This window comes from Lepisosteus oculatus, chromosome 24 (genome assembly GCF_040954835.1).
Source record: "Lepisosteus oculatus isolate fLepOcu1 chromosome 24, fLepOcu1.hap2, whole genome shotgun sequence".
NCBI classification, from domain to species: domain Eukaryota; kingdom Metazoa; phylum Chordata; class Actinopteri; order Semionotiformes; family Lepisosteidae; genus Lepisosteus; species Lepisosteus oculatus.
In genome coordinates, this window is record NC_090719.1 from 15,926,626 (window position 1) to 15,952,843 (window position 26,218).

General features: G+C 37.7%; 2 protein-coding genes across 5 annotated transcripts in view; both read left to right on the forward strand.

Annotated features, from left to right (window-relative positions):
• LOC102684289 (TNF receptor-associated factor 1) overlaps nt 1-11,599 on the forward strand; it is an 18,603-nt gene extending 7,004 nt beyond the window's left edge. For all 3 annotated transcript variants that reach the window (XM_015367247.2, XM_015367246.2, XM_006640788.3), the window contains 7 exons: nt 178-339; nt 1,624-1,689; nt 1,983-2,051; nt 2,443-2,889; nt 8,103-8,280; nt 9,455-9,603; nt 10,960-11,599. In XM_015367247.2, the coding sequence (XP_015222733.1) occupies nt 178-339; nt 1,624-1,689; nt 1,983-2,051; nt 2,443-2,889; nt 8,103-8,280; nt 9,455-9,603; nt 10,960-11,178 (1,290 nt within the window). In that variant the 3' untranslated portion in view covers nt 11,179-11,599. The remainder of the gene's footprint in view (nt 1-177; nt 340-1,623; nt 1,690-1,982; nt 2,052-2,442; nt 2,890-8,102; nt 8,281-9,454; nt 9,604-10,959) is intronic.
• Nucleotides 11,600-17,127: 5,528 nt separating this feature from the next.
• The window catches only part of phf19 (PHD finger protein 19), a 36,187-nt gene continuing 27,096 nt past the window's right edge, over nt 17,128-26,218 (forward strand). Inside the window, exons 1-7 of one of the 2 annotated variants that reach the window (XM_015367261.2) lie at nt 17,128-17,328; nt 19,063-19,272; nt 19,932-20,013; nt 21,905-22,000; nt 23,208-23,302; nt 24,121-24,269; nt 25,750-25,845. In XM_015367261.2, coding sequence (XP_015222747.1) covers nt 19,084-19,272; nt 19,932-20,013; nt 21,905-22,000; nt 23,208-23,302; nt 24,121-24,269; nt 25,750-25,845 — 707 coding nt within the window. In that variant the 5' untranslated portion in view covers nt 17,128-17,328; nt 19,063-19,083. The remainder of the gene's footprint in view (nt 17,329-19,062; nt 19,273-19,931; nt 20,014-21,904; nt 22,001-23,207; nt 23,303-24,120; nt 24,270-25,749; nt 25,846-26,218) is intronic. The other variant, XM_015367262.2, reaches the window with a different exon arrangement.

Sequence of the window (26,218 nt, forward strand, 5' to 3'; positions counted from 1 at the left end):
CAAAAGCTTTAAAGCTTTTATCCATTAGCTTGTTTTTTTTTACTTTGGTTAATTCATGTGGCCCCAGGAATGCATAACTATGACTTTCTCCCAGATGCATGGGAAAAGCATATTCAACAAACTCTGCCTTGGGTATCATACCTAGATTTGTTACGCAACTTGTGTTTATTTTTTCAGGATCACCAAAGTCAGTGCGATTATGCATTAATCCCCTGCAACATCGGCTGTGGGCACATGGTTATTAGAAAGAACCTTGCAAGCCATTTGGAGAAAGGATGTGCTAAAAACATGTTGGTGTGTCAGACATGCTCACATAAAATGAGTCAAGCAGAGTTCCAGGTAAGACACATTCGAGTCCATCCTAAATTGCGGCCAGCAGAACTAAAGACATGAGTGTAAACCTGTACCATGACGCCTTCATGCAATTATTCTGATCACGATTCAAAATGTGTAATGAATCACATGGTTGTTTAATGCCTCCACAGCATAAAAATGTTTTTTTTCCCTCTCTCAAGCCTTTTTGAAAGTGATTTTTTTTGGTCATATATCATCATACTCATGCCATTTAATATCAAGCTGATGTCTATCTCAATTTAATTCAAAACAATTTTTTCCACCTCCATCACTATCACAAGTTGTCAAAACTTAATTGGTGTCATAAAGGATTAAACTTTAGCTGAAAAATGTCAGTTTCCAACCAAATGAAGAATTGACAAAGTAATGTATTTTGAGTTTTCAAATATTCAAACCTATTCAAAAAAGACTGGAGACATTTACTGTTTCCATTCATATTTGTTTTTTTAAAAATAATACAACCCAAAACAAATCCCTCACCAACTTGTGGATTACTATTTTATGTATATTTTAATAATTTTGCATGTATTAAATGTTCCTTATCTTAACTGGTTAGTCAGTGGACTGGAGTGTGAAAAACATGCAAAGAATAATTGATCTATAAATACTTTCCAATTAAGTTATATGAATAAAAAAACGTTTTTTAAATGTGTACTTTAAGTCTTGACAGAATAGGATTTCAAAATTGTTCTTTGCTGAAATGCTTTTTTTGAATCCTTAAAAAACACATTTTATTTGGGAACAAGAGAAGGGGACAGTCCCAGATTGCTTATACTTAATAATAGGAAAGCCCCCAGACAGAGTGTGCTAATGCACATATTAGTCAGAATATGAATATTTTCCTGTGTGGTTTGAACTTTGATTAAAAATAACAAAAGGTTTATTGTAAAAGAGCAGCAATGACATGTGGCATAAGGAAAAAATGTTTGTAATGTGAATAAAGAGTAGTTCCATACTGCATCTTTCCTTACAAAATGCTATGCAAAAGAAAATAAAGTTAAGTATGTTTTAAGTTTAAACACTTTGAATTATATAAAACATATTATGTTTATGATGCAATATCTTCACCTCAAGATATATGTATTTGATGAGTACCATTGTGTGAGAGTTCAGTGTTCTCAGGTGAGTTCTTCCAAACTGAGGAAGTGATAGACACCTAAACAATGCAATGGGATGTAAACAGATCTTTTTACTCTTTTTTTTTTTTCCAAAAGTCCCATTTTACTCAAACATCTGCATAAATTCCCTGATAATTGTTTTGGTATACAGAAACACACCTGTCAGAGCAGTCCTGCAAAAGAGAGAAAACCATCAAAAACTGAAACAAGAGAAAAGGTATTTGCTACAGCTTTGTTCGTAATTTCTACTTTATAGGACAACGTAGAGAGCATGGTAGAGGTGTCTGTTATTTTGTAGGAATGGGTACAAAATCACCAGTAAGCATACTTCTGTAAGTATGAGGATAGTTCTATTCTTTTTTTAATGATTGCTTTAGAGAGCAATTTCATTTTTATTATACACTGAAGAACGCTTGATGACAGCTTTACTTTAATAATTCGAAGAGTGGTTTTACATTCTCTAGAAGATTTTTATCTTTCTCACCTTTTAACCAATATCTTTGTCTCCAGAACCGACAGCTCTCAAGTGCAAAGAACAAAGATCCGTGCCGTTTTTCTGAGGTTGGCTGCACTTTTAAGGTAAACTAATGCCAATCGCCTTTTCAGATGGGATGTACAGTACACAATTTTCAACTAAACTGTGTGATAATATCAGCATCTTTATTGTACAAGTGATTATTTTCTTTTGAAGTATAGCATGGATTCATGTGCCAAGCAATGATTACAAAATTGTACTGTGATCGGAATGTATTAGTGCAATATGCTGTAACTACCCATTGCATATCATGCCCTATATTCCATGTAATATTGGGGTAAAATAACTATTGCAGGTTTACGTAAGAATTATTTGACTTATGTCTGACTTTTCTTTTAACTGAATTTCCATTTTAAGCAACACAAAACATTGACTCGTGATCTCTGGCCTGCTTTTCCAAAGGACTCAATCCTCATCTTAAATTTTGTGTTGCAGGGAACTAAAGAGAAAGTAAAAGAGCACGAAAGCACAGGTCTTGTGGCCCACTTGCAGCTCTTGCTTCAGGTGATTAGCAACCTAAAAGTCTCCTGTCTCACAACAATCAGCAAAGGGGATGGGGGCAAAGCTCATGTTTCAGGCACGGAGTTCAAGCTGACAGAGCTCGAGGAGAGTTTAGCCTCTATGCAGATGCAAGGAGCAGTGGAAGTGAATGGGGACTTGGAGACCGATGGATACACAGAGCCCTCCATTTCACAGGGAGCCCAGAAAGAACAACTAGGGGAATTCAAACAGAAGCTTTCGGAGCTCCAGCAGAAAATCTACATCTATGAGAATATTGTCACTGTCCTGAACAGAGAGGTGGAGAAGAACCAGGCAGCTGTGCTTGCACTTGAGCATCAAAACAAAAACAGCCAGGACAACATTGCAAACCTGGAGCTTCAGGTAATGGAATCATGCACACTGGTGTCTGCACTGTATATTGAAGTTTAAATCACGCATTTGAGATATAAATTGTATACAACAGGATGCACATGATTACATCAAATCCCAAAGTTGTAGGGATTCACAACTTACTGCTTAGTAGCCTATATATGAACCTGGTTTAGGCTAGAGTCCTGAAAGTACTTTTAAATTGGGATGTTTTTTATTTCAATTGCTCTTGAGACAGCTGTAAATAGGAGATTTTACCTGATTAAGTAGCTTTGCATATCTACAATTGGTACTTTACTTGTATTTTAAAATGTCAAAACCTTTTCCCTAACACAACACTCTGTTATGAACTGTCCCTAATAATCACCCATCTAGACTTACACATAAGAATAGTCTCACCTCGTTGGGGTAATCAATCAGCTAAATTATCTTTATTATCTATAATGAACACATCTTCTAACAAAGTATCAGTCAACAAGGTCTGATGCATTCTTTCATGGCCCACAAATAGGCTAAATTTGATTCAATCCTGTGTCAACATCCAGGCCAGTGGCACTGAATGACCTGAGGTTCTTGGCTTTTAGCTGTGGCTAGTCAAATAATTCAAATTATCTGTCACCGACTGAAAAACTAGGGACTTAGATTTTTAAGATTATGGCGGGAACAGATTAATCCTTTCTTTTAAAATGACTGTGCTAACGTCTTATCTTACCTGGCATGTTTCATGTGTTAACCCAAAATAAATATCAGTTGCCACATCTCCGATGGTCAGCTGTAAAGTGCATTCCAGATCGCACTTCTGCTGGCTTGATTAGTTCAGAATTCAGCAGAGAAGTGCAGTGGGGTTTATCTTCCTAAGTGATAAGCTTTGATTCTCATCTTAGTCTGACCTAACCTCGTTGCTGGCTTTATATGATGGCACACTGGGTTCCACTCTGCAAAGGGAAGACAGCTGTTCTTCTATGGACTAGAATGGAGTACTGGGTCACATCCACTTTTCGGCTCTGCAGTCACTCCAGCAGATGATGCAAAGCAGCTGTGGATACCGGGCTAGTTTCCAGAAGAGCACATAAAATTGTTTGATGTAATATGTTATGGTAAAACACAAATATGCCATAGTTCTTCTACAATTAAGAGCTAATAAATTCAGCATACTGAAGGCTCCTCTTATATTTGATCCAAAGGCACATATTTGTTATGTAAAGTCCTGATTGTCACAGAAAAAAGTATTGTTTGTAGAATTATTTTTGCCAAAAGTACAAGATAATGGAAAATTTCGTGCATAGTTGGACTTGATTAGATCTCTATGCCTGCAAAAGGAAAAACAATGATATTCAATTGGAAAACTGGAAGTGTGCCAGGAATAACTTCTTCTCCAAAGAATCTAATTAATTCTGAAGGTAATCCTTTTTTTTCTAAATTCTGTGTTATGATTTCCTTCATGAAACTATACCTGCCATTGGCTTTTTTGGGCAGAATGTTCTTTCCAGTTGTTGGCTTGAATGCAAAATGTAGTTTTTAAATACAAGTTTAAGCAGCCTCCCTGCTTTATCCCTGGTTAGTGAGAGGGGTTTTGGCAGACCCGACCTTATGTCTAGGGTTGTCATTCCTTCAGCCGGGTGAGATAAATATAGAATGTACAAAAATATCAAGTACAGTACCTTATTCATCAATATATATTATCTCGTTTCGTTGTAATTAGAATATGACCAAACTAGGGAAATGACTTTTACAATGTATCACAGGGACTTTTACAGTACATATACCTCAAAACAGTACTTGTAGCGACAAGTGTCTCACTTTGTCAGGGTACTCATCCAAGCACAGGTTAAGCTCTGTGCTCACGGGTTCGAGCCTGGGTCTTAACTCTCTGACTGTGACCAGGAGCTCTAATCGATTGACTGAGCCCCACCAAGGGTAGGGTGGCAATAGCTGACCAGAATATTCTCGACTATTGGCAAAACACAGTAATCCATGTGGCTCTTGTTACCAGATGAGTGGCTCAAAGGAGGACAAACACGCCTATACTCCCTCACTCTCTCTTGTGTACGGCCGGAGGTCACAGCCATAAGATACATACAGTAATTACATACAGTACATGGATGCATAATTATATATTTAAAAAAAAGAATAAACCAGCATTTGTGTCAAATGGTGTATCTCAAAGCAACCATTGTAATCTTATTGAATTTAATAAATACATCTTTTGAAGTATTTTGTCAAGAATACTAAACTTAATAAAATATTCTCTGTATGTTCAGGGAAATGACAATATTTTTGTATTTCCACAAATCCTTGTAATGCTTGGATCTTAAATTACAAATTGTGTTTCCGCACTAAGAATGAAAGCATTGAGTGAAAGAGCAGAATAGTGTGAAATGTCAAAGACATTTGTGCAGCAGTGTGCATCTACTGTACCTTTGCTTTGCTCCCTGATATTTGTCTGATTGCTGTACCATTCAGCAGGCAGTCTGGCATATCTGGCAGTAGGAAGGTGAACGTGATCAGTGATCATTGAGCAGGAAAAGAAGAAAGGGTGAAGCAGAGCTTGAAGGGGAAAGATGTTGTACTGTGGTAAAGCTAGAAAAGATTGTAACACTAATGACACAAAGGAAACTACAGGAACATAACTTGCTTTTAATGTTAGGTCATTTAAATAAATGTAAATTATCACATAATGAAGAGGAATCTTATGACAAATGGATGTCCTATAACAACAGATCAGCAGCATCTTCATCACTGAACAGAATTACTTCCTAACCATCCACCCATTTTCCAACATCTTCTTCCAGGTCAGGGGCACGGGGGAGCCGAGTCTTTCCTGGCAGGGTACGCCCTGGCCAGACCATTGCAGGGTGGACACACTGACACAGACATGCACACACTCACACCTAGGGACAATCTTTTAATAATAAGTGGAGCACCTGGAGAAGACCTGCATGAACATGGGGAGATCTACAAACCCCACGCAGACAGCACCCCAGGTCTGGAGCTGAATCCAGGAGCCCAGCACTGTGAGGTTGTAGTTTTAGCCTCTGCACCACTGTGCCACCAGTTACTGTACTTCAGACTAAAGTGAACATTTTAAGCTTTAGTACTTTGTAGCCCTTAACTCTGCAGTCAATCCTGTAAAATAAACCGTACATAACTGAAACAGCAGTATATGTTTTTTGTCACACAGCTCTCATAAGATGAGCCAAACCATGAAAATTATCAGTTGAAGCACTCTGTGTCATCGCCTTCCAAAATATTTCAGTCATTTTCACATTTCTTTTGCAAATGAAGTGTCACCGCTGTGCCGCATGTAGACACTCCTGGCAAGTAAAGTCAGTGCCTGCTGACATTTTGCAAACATTATTTGTAATTTTCTTTTTTTCTGAAATGTCTCAAAATTTAACATTTAAAGCTGTGAGGAAGAAAGAACAAAAAGCAAATAATTGCTACGGGCATAAAACCTGAAGAATAGTGTTTCTGTTTTGTAATGTTTTTGTCATCAAAAGGTAATTGAAGAAGGATTATAGTGCAGAATGTCTGTTGTTTTCTTGAGAGTCTTCTAAATGCATCTTACAGTTTTTGAAAACATTCAAAAATAATGTATGCCCTCAGCTTTATGCTTAAGTCCTGACTCAGTTGTTCTGTTTACTGTATATGTAGTCTATTTCAAAACTGTTGTGATTGTCGATAATTGGGATTGTAGGTATTTTTGCTAATCCTACTATTTTGTATCTGCTGCAAACTTGACTAGTTCACTAACTATGCCAGAATCATCTGTAGATCACTGATTGAAATCAGGAGTCATGGTTACTCTAGTACTGCAAGAGATCCAAGTGGTACTCCACTAATTGCATTCCCAAATCCAAGTATTCAAACCTTGTCTTTGCTGTTTTCTATTAAGTATACTCAGTCCAAACACACACATTTCCCCAGTTCCCTGAATGCCTACTGCTTGTAATGTGAGACTTAAGCTTTTATGAGGAATTTTATCAAAAGCCTTCTGAAAAGCTATATACAGTACACAGTATCATATGCTTTATGTGCATCCATTACTGTTGTTTGTTCAAAGAATGCTAACAAGTTAGTTGTTTAGGAATGAACTCCCTTTTCTTAATCCATGTTAACTATTTCCCTGGATCATATTTCAATACCAATGATCTTCTTGTTTACAGTAGTTTTAATAACTGTTGCCAAAACCTTACATCACGTAGAAGCCAGACTTATTGGTCAATAGCTATTCACTGTTGTCACTTTCCTTACGGTTGCACACTACATTAGCACTTCTTCAGTCTGTGGGTACTTCCACTATCTTGAGTTAATGTTAAAAGAATTGTGTCAATAGCTTATGTATAATATATCCTCATACAGTACCTTGTGTACAATATGATACCATCCGGCCCTGGGGATTTATTCATTTGAGTGCTTCTAGTACTCAAAACACTTCTGCCTCTTCTGTGCTGGTACTGTTTAATAAAGAACTTTTTCTTTCTGCTGCAATTTGTTGTTTTCTTCCTTGGTGAACACCTCAGTGCAGTACTCATTTAGCAACATCATTCTTTTCCCTTTCATTGTCTAGAAAGCAATGAAAGCGATTTATTAAGCTTTCTATTAAATTTAGTGAATAAGTGAGTGAAACAGCTTCATTGTTGTTTGACAACCAAATCCCTAGAGCATTATTTTTATTGTACTCGCCCCCTTTTGCCAAATTCGCGAGGGTTAATACCTACTTCTTTATAGTACGCTGTTTCAAAGTGTATTCAGCAGCTTGGTACAATATTATTCAATTATTATCTTTATGATGCGATTAGATTCTGTAAGAAACTTTTCCAGCATCATGGGCTGTCAATGTACAGGGATGTTTAAAGCTGGAGTGATCCAACAGTGATATTACCAAGGTGCTATGGCAGAAATGTTCTTATTATAATTGAATATAAATTTATATGTATACATTTTTAGAGGTTGAACTTATTTGCCTTGGTTTCTACTAACATTTTGTGTCATAAATAAATATGCAGTATAAATGGTAGCATATATGGTATATGTAGCATATGTGATATGCAGTATAATTGGTAGTATTTCTGCTGCATATCACTGTCAGTGTTTCTGTACTGTGTGATTGTTTAAAATGGAGTCACTTGGGTAGAATGGGGTTTGGTATAATTCCTGTTTTAGCTTGGTGAATGCTACAGGTACAGCCTTGGTCCTCACAATTGCTGGATGTAATTTTTCAGGTGGCAGAGCAGCAGGGGAAGCTTGCTGTGAAAGATCTTCTCATCAGTTCACTCCACTTGCGTATCTCAGCACTGGAGGAGGCTTCGCATGATGGGACATTTATCTGGAAGATCTCTAACCTTAGCAAAAAAATGCAGGAGGCAGCAGCCGGCAGAGAAAACAACCTGTATTCTCCAGGTACAATGGTTGTAGTGCAAAATGTATTGTACTTTTTTCCTGTTTAATTTATGAATTAATCAATCCTACAGGCAAGGACAGAGAACAGGGAGTGAGCCCTGAGTGAGCTCTTTTGGAGTTGTGGGAAAGGAGGGTGTAAAATGACATTTTCATCTTATTTATTTAAATATATATATCTTTATTTGTTTAAAGCCTTTCTTCGTGTTGGTCAACTGTTTTAGTCCACTGAAGCACAGCAGTTGTGTGCCTGGTCAGTACCCAAATGGGAGACCTGGGAAAGATAAGGTTGCTGCTGGAAGTGGTGTCAGTGGGGCCAGTAGGGGGCGCTCATCCTGCCTGCATTCTATGTGGTTCCTAATGCCCCAGTATAGCAATGGGTTGTTACATCAGGGCCCTGGCCAAATTTCCCCCTGGCCTTTACCAGTTATGGCCTCTTAATAATCCCTGTCCATGAATGGACTTTGTTACTCTGTTGTCCTCCCCACTGAGAGCTGGTGTGTGGTGATTGTACTGTACCGTGCGGGGCTATTGCACTCTGTCTGCTGTCACATCATCCAGGTAGGGCTGCACACTGGTGGTGAGGGAGGGGAGTCCCCAGTACCTGGAAAGCACTTTGATGAGAATGCCAAGAAAAAATTTGTGTTATACTGTAGAACTGTAAGGATTATTTTAATATAATTATGACTGGAAAAGTGAACCATAGAATAAAGCACAAGTTGATGACAAAGCAATTATCCTACATAGATAGTATACAGTATATAGATAGAATGAATGTTGTACTCTTTGCCTTACCAAAATTTGCGCCAGATTAGGTCAAACAAATATTTCCTCCGAAGCACAGCAGAGTGTCCAATGACACCACACAGGTGCTTTTACCTAGAGGAATACTGCCACCTACTGGTCCACATAAAGTAGAATCCTTGTTTAGAGGCCTTTCATCTCAGTACTAACTGGACTAACTGGATTAACTTCTGTGATGTAATGAGATCAGCTCATACTGCTAAAGAGTTTTTACTAACCCTTCTATTAATCAACTCCTCTCCAAAATAAGACTTGCAATTAAAGCCTATCTGCAGACACCATATACCTAGGTGTTTTTTAAGATAAAAGAAAAAAAGTTCCCGGCAGTTGTCTGTCACTGTTAACGTAGTCTGCATGCTGCTTCTTTCCTCAGCTTTCTACACAGGGAAGTACGGCTACAAGGTGTGCATGAGGTGTTACCTGAACGGAGATGGCATGGGAAAAGGGACACACATTTCCTTATTCTTTGTGGTCATGAAGGGGGAATATGATGCTCTACTTTCCTGGCCATTCAAGCATAAGGTGAGACCCCTCCTCCAAAGCAGAACTAAACAGTGCTGAAACAAAAAATCATTTTATTTTGAATGACAATCAGAGAAATAATTAAATTCTTTTGTTGGTCTTAACTTCTTGGCTGCAGGTGCAGAGTAGACCATTACAAGATTTGTGAGTCTGCAATGTTTCTAATCAGGCCTAAGACTGGTTAATAATAAGATTTCTTGGCAGACAACATGAATAAAAGACAATTCAGGGGAAAAAAAATCCTATAAAAATCTGACTGTCATTCAAGCTTTCAAAAAGCACGGCTGCTCAGTGGAACAAGTCTCGGAGTAAAGCTTTATTTATTGTACTGTTTAGCACAAGCCTCATTCCTAGTTTGTCACAAACTATAATTTGACATGAAGAAAGCTGACCACCGTGCTTTCAGTGGGTTTTCCAAGAAAAACTAACAAAAAAGATTAAATGCAGCAGTTACAGAGAGAGTTTCTGTCTCAAATGATATTTTCCCTAAGCTTAGTCATTCTCTGAATATGAAATCAAACAAAGACAAGAAAGGAAATTTAGCAGCCAGATTCCAGTAACAATGCAAAACTTACTGTAACTTATTTTGTGACCTACATGCTGGTAAAAAAAAAATCCTAGCATTCCATGTAGGTATATTTGTTTTGTTTTTACAATAGTAACATTTATTTCAAAGAATCAGTGTTTCTTAAACCAGCCAGACTAACTTCCGTAATTCCGTAACTGGCTCATTATTCTCCCTAGAACAGTTTTTAGATACTGTAGATTTCCAGGTCCTGGTCAGTCTGTGTTTAATGGTTTCCATTCATACACCTGCACCTCTTTTATGAATGTTCGATACTACGAAGCATGTGAATTGTGACCCACATTTTTGGGAAGAAATAATGGAAATACGTTTTCCTTTTCTGAATTTTTGCTATAGGAAGGGGTTTCTGGGACCAAATTACATTAATAAAAAGAGGTGTGGATGTACTGAGCTCCTTCAATTTTATGTGAACCCTTTAATTGAATTATTTACTGTAGTTAATAACACCTGTTTCAACTATTCTCATTGCTTTAAACATTAGCGGGCTACAACTGGAATTAACCCAATACCCAATTTGTGGTTTCAGAATTCTTAGAATTGTTATCTCAGTGCTCAGGTGGAACCAAACAAAAGTGTGTATAGAAAAATCTACATTTCAATTAAGGGATCGGTTATCCCAAATCTCCATTACAACAACAAATCAAAGACAGGAGGTCCCACAGACCAGCCCTGGGAAGGATGTTTTTGATAAATGTTGTCTTTCGGCACTTGTGGCTTGTCACCACCTCCTTCCTCCCTGCTAACAGAATGATGCTGTTCCTTCTGTTCAGGTTACCTTTTTCCTCTTGGATCAGAATCAGAGGGAGCACGTGATTGATGCCTTTCGACCTGACCTTTCCTCCACCTCTTTCCAAAGGCCAGTCAGAGACATGAATGTGGCCAGTGGCTGCCCTCTTTTCTTTCCCCACGCCAAGCTGAAGTCTCCCAAGCACGCCTACAGCAAGGACGACACCCTGTTCATAAAGTGCATCGTAGACACAACTGCATAAGCTCTTCAAAACACTTTCCACCATTTAGTTATGTAATTACAATTTTAGAAGTACATTCCAGAGACAGTGGCTTTAATAATACGAGTACACTGGATATACAGATTCCCACTGGAGCCAGTGCATATTGTATATGCAAAATAATTTCCATTTCTGTTTTAATAGATTCGTTTTTCATTTGTATTTTTAAAAATAGTGTTAAGAAAGGAATTCAGGGTTTATGTATACTGTATATATTTTTGAAATTTGTAAACCATCAGCAGAAAAGATGACATATTTCCATTTTTTTATTTTCTGACAATTACACAAGGAAATATTTATTGTACTTGGATTAGATTAAGCTCTCAGAAACTTAGGCTTTGGAGATTTTGTCATAAAATACATTTATTTTTTTAACAAATAAAACTGACCATTTCTTTTAAAACTGTAAACGTTTTATATTTTCAAATACAAACAACTGTGTTAAAGACATGAGAAGATAATGCTTGAAATGCTCTCTAAGTATGTTGCTTGAGAATTAATGGGATGATTTGTAGAGGAATGTCAGATCCTTCTGTTTACTAACCTCCTGAATCTTTATATGTTCTGGCTGCTTTCTACGGTGCTATAGGTTGATGCCTTGAAAGAAAATGAGAATCATTGAGGCTTATTTTTCAGGTCTTAGGAGAGGAGCCTTCCTCTAATTTAGCAATACTTTTTCTAATAGGAATATATTAGAAAGGAAATTAAATAATCATCAGTAATTAAATAAAAGCCATGAAAACTGGATTATTTTATGTATGCAATTTATGATGGGGTTATTCTTTGTTAATTTCACTCTTCATGTGAAGGTACCGTACTATATGCAGTACAGCCTTCAGAAAAAAAAACAGAATGCTAACACTGAATTTGAGTATAGAGTGGAGCAATCTGCTCTGGGTAAAATCAAGGAGATATATCTGCAGTAATCAGGTAAAGAACTTTCTGCCACAGGCTGAGGTTGCTACCTCTCTGAGGATCTGTATGGTGTCCAGGGAAGGTGCACTATGCTATCTACTACCGCAGTCTGTTCTCTGTAAACCTGCATTAGTAGATGGCTATTTCTGATCTCCAAGGGGAGGTGTTCTTCTTCCTTGAGAATGAATGGAAGAAATCTGTGGAGCTTTAAAACATAAATGACGTAAACACAAGAAAAAGAGGTCACTATTATCAGGCACTGATGTGCTATTGTGAGTGCTGATTTATTTTTGTATTAAACTGATTTTTCAACAGAATTCAACTTGTTCCTTGTGTCAGCATAAAATTATGTTGTCTGTTACACAGTAAATTGGCAACAAAAGCATTTTTGCTTAAAAGAACATAAGAATAAAACTTAGTTTTATAGCAATGTTGGAGAATTTTAAAGTATTATTGGCTAGATGTAGATAAACCTACAGTAAGTATTGTATATAGAAAAATCAAGATATTTGATTGCAACTTTGTGAGGATTGTAGCTTCCAGGGCAGATTGTCATGATTGGTAAGTAATGCTACACAGGCCGGAGCTGCGTCTTAAACATTTGCCTTTTACATTTTTAGCAATATTTATGCTGTTGATTGAAGTCGTTACTGGTGTGTGCATTTTCAGATTGTACGCATCTTCACAGCTCAAATTCTGAAGTGCGAATTTGCTGCGCAAATCAACCCGTCATTTTGTCATGCTTTGTTTGCATTTTGCCTCCTTATTTGCCTAACCTACAGTATTTCTTTGGAAGAGACAAATGACATTCATGACAACACAGGAAAGACTGGAGGTGCAGTTCTTGCGGAGGAGTTAGAATCTGTTGCGGAGGAAAACGATTCAGGTCCTGTTGGACTTGACATGCTGTTACTCCAGACTTCATCAAGACAAGCGGGAGCAAAATGGATGGATGAATGGATTTCTGTGAAAACCACCTAGAGTCTGTTATCACAGTTTTTATTAATAATAATAATAATAATAATAATAATTGCTTACACTTATATAGCGCTTTTCTGGACACTTCACTTGTTGTTATTGAACAACATAAAGACCAGTAAAACTTTTTAAAAATGTTTTAATATTGTTTTTGCATCTGGAATTTTTAGATGCCTAGATGCCTTGGTTTTTAGAAAACCAAGTCCAAACATTTTGTTGTCCTGGAGCTTAAAGTACATGTAGTTGTAGTCCTATTTCAGAAAAAAAGACTTAGAATGGAAACAGGACCTGAGTATAAGGATATACAGTACCAAGAAGTCTGTGGGTCTTGTTTGCATAAATAGAGGACTTCAGAGATTTTTAGTGAATTTCAAGGGAATGCAAAAGCTTTAAATTTGCAGCATTATGAAATGTACTGCACTTGGACACCTCAGGTGCTGCAAACAGGAAACATAAAGATCCCATAAAACTGATCCAGGCTATTCAACATTATTGAAACCATGAGACCAACTGTTTTTCAAATAGAGAAAACTGAAGTTATTATCTTAGCACATATTTTGTTGGGCAATATAACATCGACAATATGAAAAATGATTCCAAATGTTGCTTTCTTGGGCATGAAACAGTTTTGTAAATCATTTGTTCTTGTTTTTGAGGCATGCTTGAGTTCTTTTCTGTATCAGTAATGACTATAGACTATAGACTTCATAAACCTAAGGTTGCTGCTGGAGGAGGTATTAGGGGGCCAGTATGGGGCATACTAATGGCAGAAGCCTGATGACACTAGCCACAGATCCAACTGACAACAGGACATAATCTGGCCAATCTGGTTTTAGATTAATTGCTGATGATATGCTTATATTTTCATCAATAGTGAAAATGTGAAAAGTCAAACCTCTGGAGAAAGGATTTGTGATGTGAATTAATGGGATGTAATGAACTGGTGTCTTTTCCAGGATGTACTGAAGTCTTAATTAGCACTCCCTGCCTGCCAGGTGAGGCACTGACTCACTGTGACACTCTAAGGATAAAGATGATGCTGAAAATGTATGGATGTCTTAATGGCACCAGCAGGTGGCAGAAAGGGAAATGAAGCAAAACGCTTATTTCTTCTGTACTGTTCTGTAACGTTTCTGATATCAAAACACGTGGCTATGTGTGGTAGTCTTTGTCTCTTGCTTGGTTGTATTTGTGTTAAAATAATACAACAAAAAGCATACTATTCTAAACAACTGTGTCAGTAAAGAGGGTTTCCTTAGTCTCACCAACAGTTGAGTGGTCAAATATTCTACTGTTTTCAGAACTGTGGTTCATAAAATTCCTACAGAAATATTTTTAAAAATATTTCATTCATTTTAAATTTAGCATTAAATTTACATCCTTGTATTTTCCATTTTGCCCTTTAGTCTTTGTTTCAGTCCTGTATTGCCAAGGTTGAAGCAGTCTTTTCTCTTAACCTTTCAGGATTTTGCATCTGTGCAAAATCTGTTCTCATAATGTATTTTCAAAACAAATAATTTATTTTGAAGGATACACCATTCACCTTTGACAAGGAATAATTCTGTTCACTGACATTTGATTTTTTTTTATCGAGGATGGCATTGTCCTATTTTTGTTTTAATTACATTCTTTCTTAAATTGCTTATAATTATAATGTAATTGGCTGAATTTTAACTGCATACCTTAGAATTTTGTTTCCTTTATTAAGAAAGACAAGATGATTTAGAGAAATAATTTTAACAAATTATTTTTGTTAACTTTCTTGCTTCATCTCAAGTGTTAATGAAAATAATTTGTCAAATTCTAACTTAAATTCTAACCTAAAATTTGTTTCACAGATGGTTCCTACAAAAGCTGCATCACTCATCTGATACATTTTTGCTCATGACTGCATTTAATTTTGTCAGGTTCTTTCCAGTCCTCAAGAGTTTCTAAGTCTCTTTGTTGGTTCTTAGCTGTTTCAATTGTATATCAACCATAGAATTTACAAGTTGTCTACTTACTGTATGTTAAAGTCAAGATCATTGATTGACATTGAAATAGCAGCTAAAGCCTAATATAAATCTCATTGTAACGTCTTTAATTATGGTGCTCCAATGTACAATTATTTGAACATTAATCAGGTAGCTTTCAATTTACTTGCATGGACCACCTTTGTCACTTCCTATAGCTTTTATTTAGAAAATTAACCTTGTACTGTATGTGGAATATGATAAACCCTTCTGGATATCTAAACTACATCATGAGCGCTGCTTGCTTCAGTTGCTGCTGATGCTTGCTCAAAGACATTTTACAAGTGCTGTATGCTAAACATGTTCTGCCTTTCATAATCCTCTTTCCTGCCCTATTAGAGTCTTGTTAGTACACAAATTATCTTCTAATTTACCTCTAGATAATGTTTCCTTATTTTTACATATAATAGACCTACAGTATTTGGTCTTTAGTTTCCAAGATCAGATTTGTCCCACTTGTTGGGAATGGGTATATCTCTGGGTCTGTCATCAACCTTTATCATACCAAGATGGCTTAATGCTGAGCATCAGGTTGTTTCTTCCTTATTAAATACCTCTGTAAAATATTAATTTAAATAATTTTGCAGTTTTTGTTTTCATCCTCACTTGTGATCTCTTAATACTCATGATACTAATACTCATACTCATGTTTTTGCTGTTGTAATATTGGCAGGAAAAGTGCTTTGTATCAGTTTTGGCCTCAATGGCTAATGTTTTTGAAAGGACAAATTTGTTATTCCATACACTGTATGTATTTTGCTTACTTTCACTAAGCTCAGTGTCACTCCTTCATAGTTTTTTTTTTTCTTAAATTAAAAACAAGTGCTGTAGTCTGCCTTCTGGATTTTAATTGTCAGTTCAAATAACACTATTATATTATATAATAGTGTTATAATAGTTATATAATAGTTCTCACCATTTTCTACTTGTATTCTAATCACTCTATCCTACTTACAGTATTTATTTTCTTTTATTATGCTAGATGGGAAATTTGCTTTTCGGGCAGGTAAAAGACATAACACAATATGCAATCATGTTGTAACGTGAGATGAACACATTAACAAATAAGAGACATATGTATTATGAGAAAGGAATAAATAAGTACAAAGTCAAACATACAATCAATTTTCCAAATTAAACAGGTTAATAGCCTCAGGAATAAAAGGACTGAGTTCTGTAGCATTGCATCTACTGTATTACATCCTACTCATCTGACGAGGCTAGTTCAGTGCAAGAAAGCTTGTGGATTAAGGTAGACACCCATTCCATTGCTACTTGATTTATTTCAGGCTTTAAAGTTCTTGTCAATCAGAACCTTATATATATATAAGAATGCAAAGACACAATGTTATTGATATTTGGTGATTACTATTTAACCATGTCAAGCTCCAGAAGTCTGTTTCAAAACAATCAAAGAATGTCCCATTAAACTACAGTCTATTACAATTTCCTAAAATTTTATTATGTTATTGCCCATCCTTTTCAATTAATGAGACTTAATCTGCGCTAAATGAAACAAATACATGTTCAGCTTATTAATATTTCACTTTTATTTATTGATGCACTTTTATTATTTTGAATAGGCCCATTGTTTTATATACAACGTAGCCTGACACAATTTTGTCTTTTACGTGCAGTAACTGAAAAATTTAAATCTGAAATGTGCAAAATGTTTTTTTTACTTATATGTATCATCCAGTTTTACAAAGACAAAACTGTATCCATATTTGTGTCAACAAGAGGAAATACAATGTTATCTTAAATTAACATCAATGAACTTCTTCCGAGTGACACAATCAATCATAAGTTTAATAATGTTATTGTTGATTTGTTTCTACTATTAATACTTTAATATTGTTTAAAATCGAATACACTGGCTTTCAATACCAAATTATTTCACTTATTAAATTATAGTTGTAAGATTATATAAGTGCACGTTGCTAAAATGTTGTGAGATACAAGAGACGGGGTTCAAAAGAAGTTTAGACTGACTTCCTGGATGATGATGATGATGATGATGGGGCTATGTTAATTACATAAGCAAAACGTAAATGATTCGCGGGAAAAAGCAAAAAAAAAATGGCGACTTGCACAATCTGAAACCTTAGATATAGCTGCTTCACCCCAGCATCCCGCTATAAAGTATACTACATCTAATGGGAGACACAAAACGAGTTTAAAGAAATTCTGTTTTGTATTTTCTGCACTCCGGAGGCCTATTAAATCGGTAAGCGAAGACGAGGCAAATGTTATCTGCTATATCTGCTGGTTTTGCTGATAAAAGTTTTTTTTAAAAAACTTTGCTTTAATAAAATAGACTGAATTTGTTTGGATTCGTAGTTATCAAAGCATAGGTTTTACTTTCTTAGAGATCCGTGTTCATACTTAAGTCATTCTGTATGGACGATTAGAAACAAAGTTTGCAGTACAGTATTATCATCTCCGGTGCGGGATTTTTCTTAAAAACTATAAAATAACCGCAAACACTCAAGACATCTGTGTCACGTTCTGTCACATCGATAGACTATGCAGTGATCTCTCGGTAATTTTGGCTGACAACATTAAAATTTATTTTTTATGTAAGTAGCTTTTTATGAATTTTCTAAGGTCATTTATTGCTTGTCTGAAGTTGCAAAAAGTGTTGCGTCCGCGCCTTTGCATTTACTTTTCGCAGTTGAGTAAAGGACACATTTTGATGAATGCATCCGTAATGTTTAAAATGTTAATTAGTTTACAGGAGCCTTACAGTGAGGTGTGGCGTATAACGAGCAAGGTGCCGAGCACTGTGTAGTTGTATTGCTTTTATCGGTGAAATCAGATTGCAAAGGTTGTGGTGAGGGGAGTTATTCGCGTTCAGTTCTCTGCTACTCTTCTTCACTGTGCTTTCAGAAAATAATATTTTCATATAAATGGGCACACGTTGCTTTTTGCACTTGCTGAGGGGCATTACCAAAAAAAGCCAAAGGGACGTGTCAGCTTTTGAACCTGCAGCACACACACAACAAAGCGTGCCCAGCGTGCCCTGTCGCTGTTTGTGATTACGACAGAGCGCGACTCAGCTCGCAGCTCGCTGGAGGGGCGGGGTTCCTACAGGCTTTGGGGCACTTAAAAGGATACATTTAAAAATTATAATATCATTTTGATCGCAGATAACAGCTTCGCTAACTGTACTTTGCACCTTTTTCTTACTAAGTCTTTTTTGTCAGTTTAAGAAATCCCTGTTGCATATCTGTCTTCTATTTTCATGAGTTTTTTTCTCTGTAAACTAACACTTGCAGAGACACCGATTTCAGCCGGACCTCATTCGGATAGCCCCTAGTGGCAAAGCCTTGTTTTCCATTTGAGTAACTTACCGTTATTTAAGTGAAGTCACATACTGTGCAGTTAAATTGTGGTTGGGGTTGTCTTTGTGATGATTCAACTTGCAAGTATTTCTGTAAAGCACTTAAAATGAAAGGGATTCATTCTGTTTCATCCTGTTAGTACAGCACGTTAAGTCTTGCCTGTGTTCTACAGATGATCTCAGTTTGGTTTAAATTTAGTAGCCTAATCATTCCCTGATACTTTCAGACTAAGTTAATAATTTAATAAGGAGTTAATGAATAAACTGAGATAAAAAACAGTTCCTTCACTGTGTGTATGTAACAGATGTTAGGATTATTGGGTTGTACAAATTGCAGAATTTGTTTTACAAATATGATACAGAGATATCTGAAGCACACAGGGGTATCAAATAATGTATTAAAGAACATGGCAAAACCACACAAATTGTGTGAGGGCTGCCTAAGAGAAATAATATCACGGTATTTCACACTACGTAATTTGGTTTTATTTTCCGAACAGACACATTTGTGAATTGCTGTGACTCTACAAACAATGCTCATGTGTGTCACCAAGTTTGCTGTTTTGCTTTGGTGTGCTAGTGCGTCTGAAGGTTTTATGTTTATTCTTTCATTTGAAGTGATAGGATTTCTGGGGGCTCATGGAGAGCGGCATGCTGGAGCCCTACAGGGGTATCTATAGCACCAAGAGCCATGAACAGTTGGAGCCCAAGAGATCCCCTCAGAAGCAAGGAAAAAACTGCACGGACATGGAGAGCAGTGTGACGGAAGGGCAGTATGTGTTGTGCCGGTGGTCAGACGGGCTGTATTACCTAGGAAAGATTCAGAGAGTGAGTGACTTCCTCTTTAACCTGCCGAACACGCTGTTCCTTCATCTTCGGCTCAAGCAGTGGTTTGTAATGATGTCTGCCACTGAATTCTGTGGGTCCAGGCATGTTTCTGTATAGTTTCTGAAGCTGGAGAGGAAAGGTCCATTTCTTAAAAGGAGGTCTAAAGAAAACGAGCAGTAACACATGGAATTTGTGTCGCCTGTTTTATCAAATCTCAGCCCTTCAAGGTTATGCCTCAAATTTATGTTTTTGATTAGGCTAAAATCATTGTTATACTGTCAATGTCCTACCTACGTTAGACTATAGCTACACAAGTTACAGTATAAAGATGGCTAGTGTTATGTACATTGGCTTCTTTAATGATGGCTATTACACCTTTGTAAGGACTGGATTTAGGAGAGCAGATTATCTGTCTGGGGAGCAGACCTCTTGCATTGCTGACACTTTAATACCCAAGAAGAGGTGGAACATCAGGATTCTCAAACAGCTGAAAACTGCTCTCAATCTGCCTACAGTACCTTCACCTACAGGCTTGCTCACACATGAAGAAACTGGCTCCTGGAACTGAAGAATTTAAATGTTTTCACAGACCTCTGAAGTTGATCTTTTTTTAATTGATTTTTTCTCTCTTATTTCACATTTGTGTTATGTACGTGTAGGTAAGCACTTCCAAGCAGAGCTGCTTTGTCACCTTTGAGGATAACTCCAAATTCTGGGTTTTATTTAAGGACATTCAGCATGGTGAGTTGATGGTACTAATTAAACTCCAGAATAGAGTATGAGTTAGAAGAGAAGAGAGTTGTTCATCTGCAGACTCCACAGAATGCCAGGTGTCCTGCTGTTCTGTAAATGAAAAGTAAGCCATCGTATTATATTAATGCACATTTCATTGGCATTTCTAGTAGAAAACTGGCATTTTATGCGGCGTTAGTCTAACCTTTTGGTGAATGCAATGAGGAATGTTGCCCACCTGTTGTCTTGTAACCAGTAGAAATCACCCTGAAAAGAAGACTCAGCATGGTTTGGTTGATAGCTCTCTGGCCACAGTGTCATTCAAATCAGTCATTAATTCTAATGTCGCCCCTTGGTGTACAGGGGAAAGAATCTCAAGACAAGAAGCTGTTCAGGTTACAGCAGAAAATTAAGGAAACCCAACAGTATTTACCCTTAGGAATAAAAATTGGAAATAAGGCTGTATGCTTCTGTAACCATTCTAAGCATGGTCCAAGTCTTGCTGCAATAAAGAAACAGAAGAGTCCTTTAATACGTGAAAGCTAATTATTTGTTTTCTGGCAAAAAAATATATATTTTTTTGTCATGTGTCCCTCTCCACTCATGTTTATATAATCCTGGTACACAACACAGCTTCAGAAATGTATTCATGTTTACAAGTAATGTAGTCTGACAGGCCATAAATCTTTCACAAATGAAATGCTACAGAACAAAGTTTCCGACATTTTATTTCTGTCAGCACCTTATGTGTCAGTACTTTTCTTGTCTAAAATCCAGCAGTATACATAAATGCATGAGCTCACACTAGCTCTTTGAAAATATGATACTTCATTTCCGCCTTTGTCCAGCACTTACTGTATTTTACATTGCAGGTCACATCAGACAGCACAGTTTGTAACAACTAGGATTTTAAAACAGTTACTGTATAAGCAACACACTGTTTTAGAAAGGGGAAAGAACATCCTTTGTAAAAAGCAAATGCCCTCCATTTCAGATGCGCACTGAAACAGGATGGAATGTCGTTTGTTGCTGTTTTGTTGCCACAGAGTAGGGAGCACCGTCCTACACTGGGCGGTTGGCTGTAGTCAAGGGACAGAGACCTGTGTGTTGTCTGTAGGTGGGCTGTGCATTAGCCTGTTCCGTATAGAACCTAACCTGATAGTTCCTTTCCTAATTATTCAATTCAAAGCACCTTACAGGTAATGGGGACTCCCCCTCCAACACTAACATGTAGCCCCCAACTGATGCAACAGTAGCCATATTGCATCAGTATGGTACACTTACCACACATCAGCTCTCAGTGTGGAGCAGAACAGAGTGATGAAGCCAGTATAGTGACGGGAATTATTAGGAGGACATGATTGTAAGGACCACAGGGAAATTTGGCCAGGATGCCGGGGTAATACCCCTACTCTTTTTGAGAAAGACCTGGAATTTTTAATGACCGCATCATTAGGACCCATACAGACCACAGGGTGAGCGCCCCCTGCTGGTCTCACTAACACTTCTTCAAGCAGCAACCTTAGCTTTCCCAGAAGTCTCCCATATAACCTTAACTCTGTTATATAAACTGAATCTTTTAAGCCAACTTTTACACCAGTCCTGACCTAAAACTATGTGTACAGACCACAACAGCCATGGATACATGCATTTTAAGGAAGGGTGCGTAAATGACCTGCCATGAGCATTTCACCTTATGCAAAGACATCGAGACACCATACATCTTTCACATTAGCAGGTGGTGCTTTAGGCAAGATTTGCAAATTGCCACCGAAGCTTTTATGGTGAAGATCTGTTTTGCAGATACTTGGTGTGGTGTTTAGTGCAGTTTTAAGTGCTGTAGCATTGTTCAAAGGTTTTGTTCTTTCTTGATTGCCGCTCTGCTTGCACTTGTTCGCAGCTGGGGTTCCGGGGGAGGAGCCCAAGTGTAGTGTGTGCTCTGGACTGGCTCTGGTGTCAGACAATGAAATCCTCATATGTGGCAAATGTGGAATAGGTGAGTAAATGGAAATGACATGTATTCCCTCATCTCCTCACGTTCCCTGAAGGGACCTGATTAAATATTCAGTTTCTTTATTACACCACCTGCTTTCTGCTGTCTAATACGGCAGTTTCAGATTTAGAAAGACATCTTAGATTTATCCAAGGTGGGATAGGAGGCAATTTTTGCTTTTATGAATAAGAGCAAATCACAGAAGCTTAGTCAGTGCACCTTATTCACAAACTGTGCTTGATGATTCATCAGTTTGAAGCACCTGTATTGATTGCAAATTTGCAACATGATGCAGTTGAATTTTCTAAACAGAGACCTCAAATTTGTCATCGGGATTGGTCTGTGCTGTTGGAAAAGGTTATTAAAGCCCAGAAGGGAGGACATTTGAGACTATTTCGTATATTACTAGCTACAGACATTAAAGCCCCTTTTTAATATATCAGAGCCATGCACTTGATAAAATTGGCTATTTCCCCATTTTGATTCAGTGATACCCAGTTTCAAGTGGAAGCTGTTTAAACAGGCTGATTGTGATGCACTCTATTACTGGAAAACAAGACGACAAAGTGCTGAAAATGCCATGTTAAATAATTGTAACCCACACATACAAAGGCTTTCTGAGGTCAATTTGTAAGATTAATTTGTTATAAATTTAATTTATTATGCCATCCATTTTTTAACCCCTTTAATCCAGTTCAGGGTCATGGGACACGTTTATAAGCCCAGGCCTGTAAAATTAACAAAGAAAAAACTGTTTACCGCTCTTACTTAAAAAAAATATTTCAGGGCTAGTCAGATGCAAAAATTATATATTTTTTTATTTTGAAGTGTTTGTTTTTGTCAGAAGTCAAAAATTGTAAGACTTCTGTTATGTGTGTTCATAGCACAGTACCACCCGCACTGCATGAATATATATTTTTTCTTTTTATGTACAGTATGCTGGGAAACCATACAAGTCTCTCATTTTCATCATTGTGCATTCCCAGCAGAAAAGATAGTAAATAAAGAAAAATGGGCTCAGATGATTCTTTGATGGTTATAATTAATTTTCATAAAGCTGGTCTTGCTGAGTGACTGAATGAAGCCGAGGAGAAAGTACTCAGCCTCTTGGGACTGACTTAGTTAGAAGCTATTAAGCAGGCAGCAGATTGCAGATTTATTTGTTGATGTTACAGCTAATCTTCTTTCTTGGTCTTCATTGCTTTGCCAGGTTATCACCAACAGTGTCATCTTCCCCAGGTGGAAAGCACTTTGGATGTGTCACCCTGGTTTTGCAGGAGGTGCATTTTTGCATTAGCGGTGAGGGTGAGTGAAATACAGAGATGAGACAGGCTGTCTATGGGTTTTCAGCCTCTCTGAATGAAGATGAGGAGAATAAGAAAAAATATATATATTTTTTTTCATTTTCATAACCCTGTAATTTCAATGAAAGGTGTTTCTTATGTTTGGTTTTCATTGCTTGACTGGTTGTTCAAATAAAACACAAAAGGGGTATATGACATAAAAACTGTTTTGTGGTTCAGAATTCTTTCTGAACTGAAGTGGCGGAGCGGTAGCTCTGTGGCTCAGGATCTGCACCTGTGGCTGGAAGGCGGCCGGCAGAGGAATCCTACTCCGTTGGGCCCCTGAGCTAGGCCCTTAACCCCAACTGCTCCAGGGGCTCCATATTAATGGCTTCTCTCCCTGTCTGTGTGTCTCATTGAGAGCAAGCTGGGTTATGTGAAAAGACAAATATTCCTAATGCAAGAAACTGTATATGGCTAATAAAGTGATCTTATCTTTCATACTATGCTCAGGCAGAATTTTACAGACAGAATGCAAACATCTTAAAGAGGAATTATTCCTCTTTGTAAAAGATTTCTGCTTTGTCAATTGGTTCCTTCCTTCTTGTGAAGATGAAAATGTCAATCTAGATGTCGACACCTGGTGCCCTTTTTATCAAGAAAGAGGACACTACCCATTGGGCTTCTCCTGTCTCTCAGGGGTTATAGCAAGTATTTTGCACAAGTTAGTCACCCCAGATGGTAGTCTCCTGAAACTGTTTGTTGAAAAGACGTTGATGATCACTCGCTGGTTCCTGAAGCTGTTGCATATTGACAGCACGCTTTTCTCTTGTTCTGCAGAAAGGTGGGGCATTGAAGAAAGGCCCCATTGCGAAAGCACTGCAGGCAATGAAACAAGTGCTGACGTACAACCCAGATGAGCTGGAGTGGGACTCCCTCCACAGAACCAACCAACAGCAATGTTACTGCTACTGTGGGGGGCCTGGCGAGTAAGTTAATAATAATTACAGTATTTATGTTGTCCTTTTGGAAGCAGATTCTGCTTGTGCCAGTTGGTAATCGGCAGCTGTTTTTTAATGTATCATATAAAATTTCTACTTCCAGCTGACCACATAGACATTGCAGATGCTGACCCAAGGCTGTTACTGTGTGCTGTTAAGGCCCAGCTTAGCTGGTATTGGGCAAAAACTGCTTTTAGCCCTCTTGAGTAGTCAAGTCTATTAAGGAAAATGCAGGTGTTTATAATGGGCTTTATTGCTACTAACTAAGCTCCCCCAAGAGAAATGTCTTTTACTCTTTTATCCAAGGAGAGAGGACAAGGTTGTTAAGTATGCTGCCTGTGGCAATTCCAGGGCTTGAACCAAGTGTGTCCCGGGAGTCACCACCTTTCCTTCTCTTCTGTCCTTCTGGTGATGTGTTGAGGGATATCGAAGAGGAAAAGTGAAGGTTAAGGACATGTGCGTGTAATGCTCTGTGTTGTAGGCGTTAACACTTTCCAGAATCCCCAGCCACATTCAACCCCTCTGTAGCAAAACACCAGCCTTGTGATGTGGCCGGCTCCCCTGAGGGACGTGTTAGTTGTGTCTTGCAGGCGCTGCAAAGAGGCTGGGAGGTGGCAGATAGGCAGACGTTGCCCACTGTACTGTATATTGGAGGGAAAAAAATTGTTTCCTGCCTGAAACCTATTTGATCAGCTATTTCCTGCTTGAGCCATCACTTGGCTTGATTAGCCTAAAGTTGTTTATCTGTTTATTCCAGCTGGGTGGGAGTAAACAGGGTGGGCAGAACGTCCTGACATTTCCCTACCTCTGCTCACCTCACAGAGGAAAATCTCTTTTGCTTTAAAAGAAACTTGACTCGCAGTAAAATGGAACTGTGAGCAGTCAGTTGCTCAAAATGTGCATAAAGAGCAGGAGAAAAAAAACACTGGAGCATTCTTCCCATTTTTCATCTCATGTCAGAATTAAGTAGTCAATGTTCAGCATCTCGTAAACCTCACAGATGAATTATTTTGATAAAGATCATCTGAAATGCACTCTATGTTTTTCAATTGTAGTATTTGTGCTGACTGACTTTTTTTAAAGTTTGCCTGTTTTGATAGACGGGGATTCATTGTTTTTTTCTTGTAAGGGGTTCAGCTGAGGAAAGGATGTTTGTTTTAACACCTGAGCATAAATAAGACATGCCCCTTGCTGTCTCTTCTTGATTCCCAGCTATTTCACATTTTCAGCCTTATGAAACCAGCCCCAGGCAGGCTGGGCACGTCTGCCATTGTACTGAAAGCCATGATTTGCTGTATTCTTCTCAGCAATGGCCAGACTGCAGGAAAGCATTTGCTGAATGTACAAAATAAATGATACCATGCTAATTAAATTAAGGTGTCTGCCTTCCTGTTATCTTTCAATGTCAGTTGGTCACAGGCATTTCATAATTTAAAGCTAATCTTTTTTGTCAAATTTCCTTTCCCAGATGGTACCTTAAGATGCTGCAATGCTTCAGGTGTCGTCAGTGGTTTCATGAAGCCTGCGTGCAGTGCCTGCATGAGTCCATGATGTTTGGAGACAGGTGCGTGGTGAAAAATGAGTCCTGTTGGGATAAAGACCTCCAGTCTGCTTAGCTGTTGGAATGTGTTTTTTTTAAGATAGCTATGAGGAAAGGAGGTGAATCAGAAGCAGGTTTTCTCAGTTTTTTTAATGTTGTTTAATGTTTCCTCTAGGAATTTAACTTGGTTGTTGATTTGCAGCAGAATTAAACTGTCTCATTAAATTTACAATTAATTTTGTCCATGCTGTATTTACTTTCAAATGGTTAGCAACATGATTACTTTGGCCTTCACTCAGTATGCACAAGCCATGTTCAGGAAAGGGGATAAGGAGATATTTTTTAAGATATATTTGACATTTGGGTCAGAATAACGTAGTGGACAAGTCACTGGTCT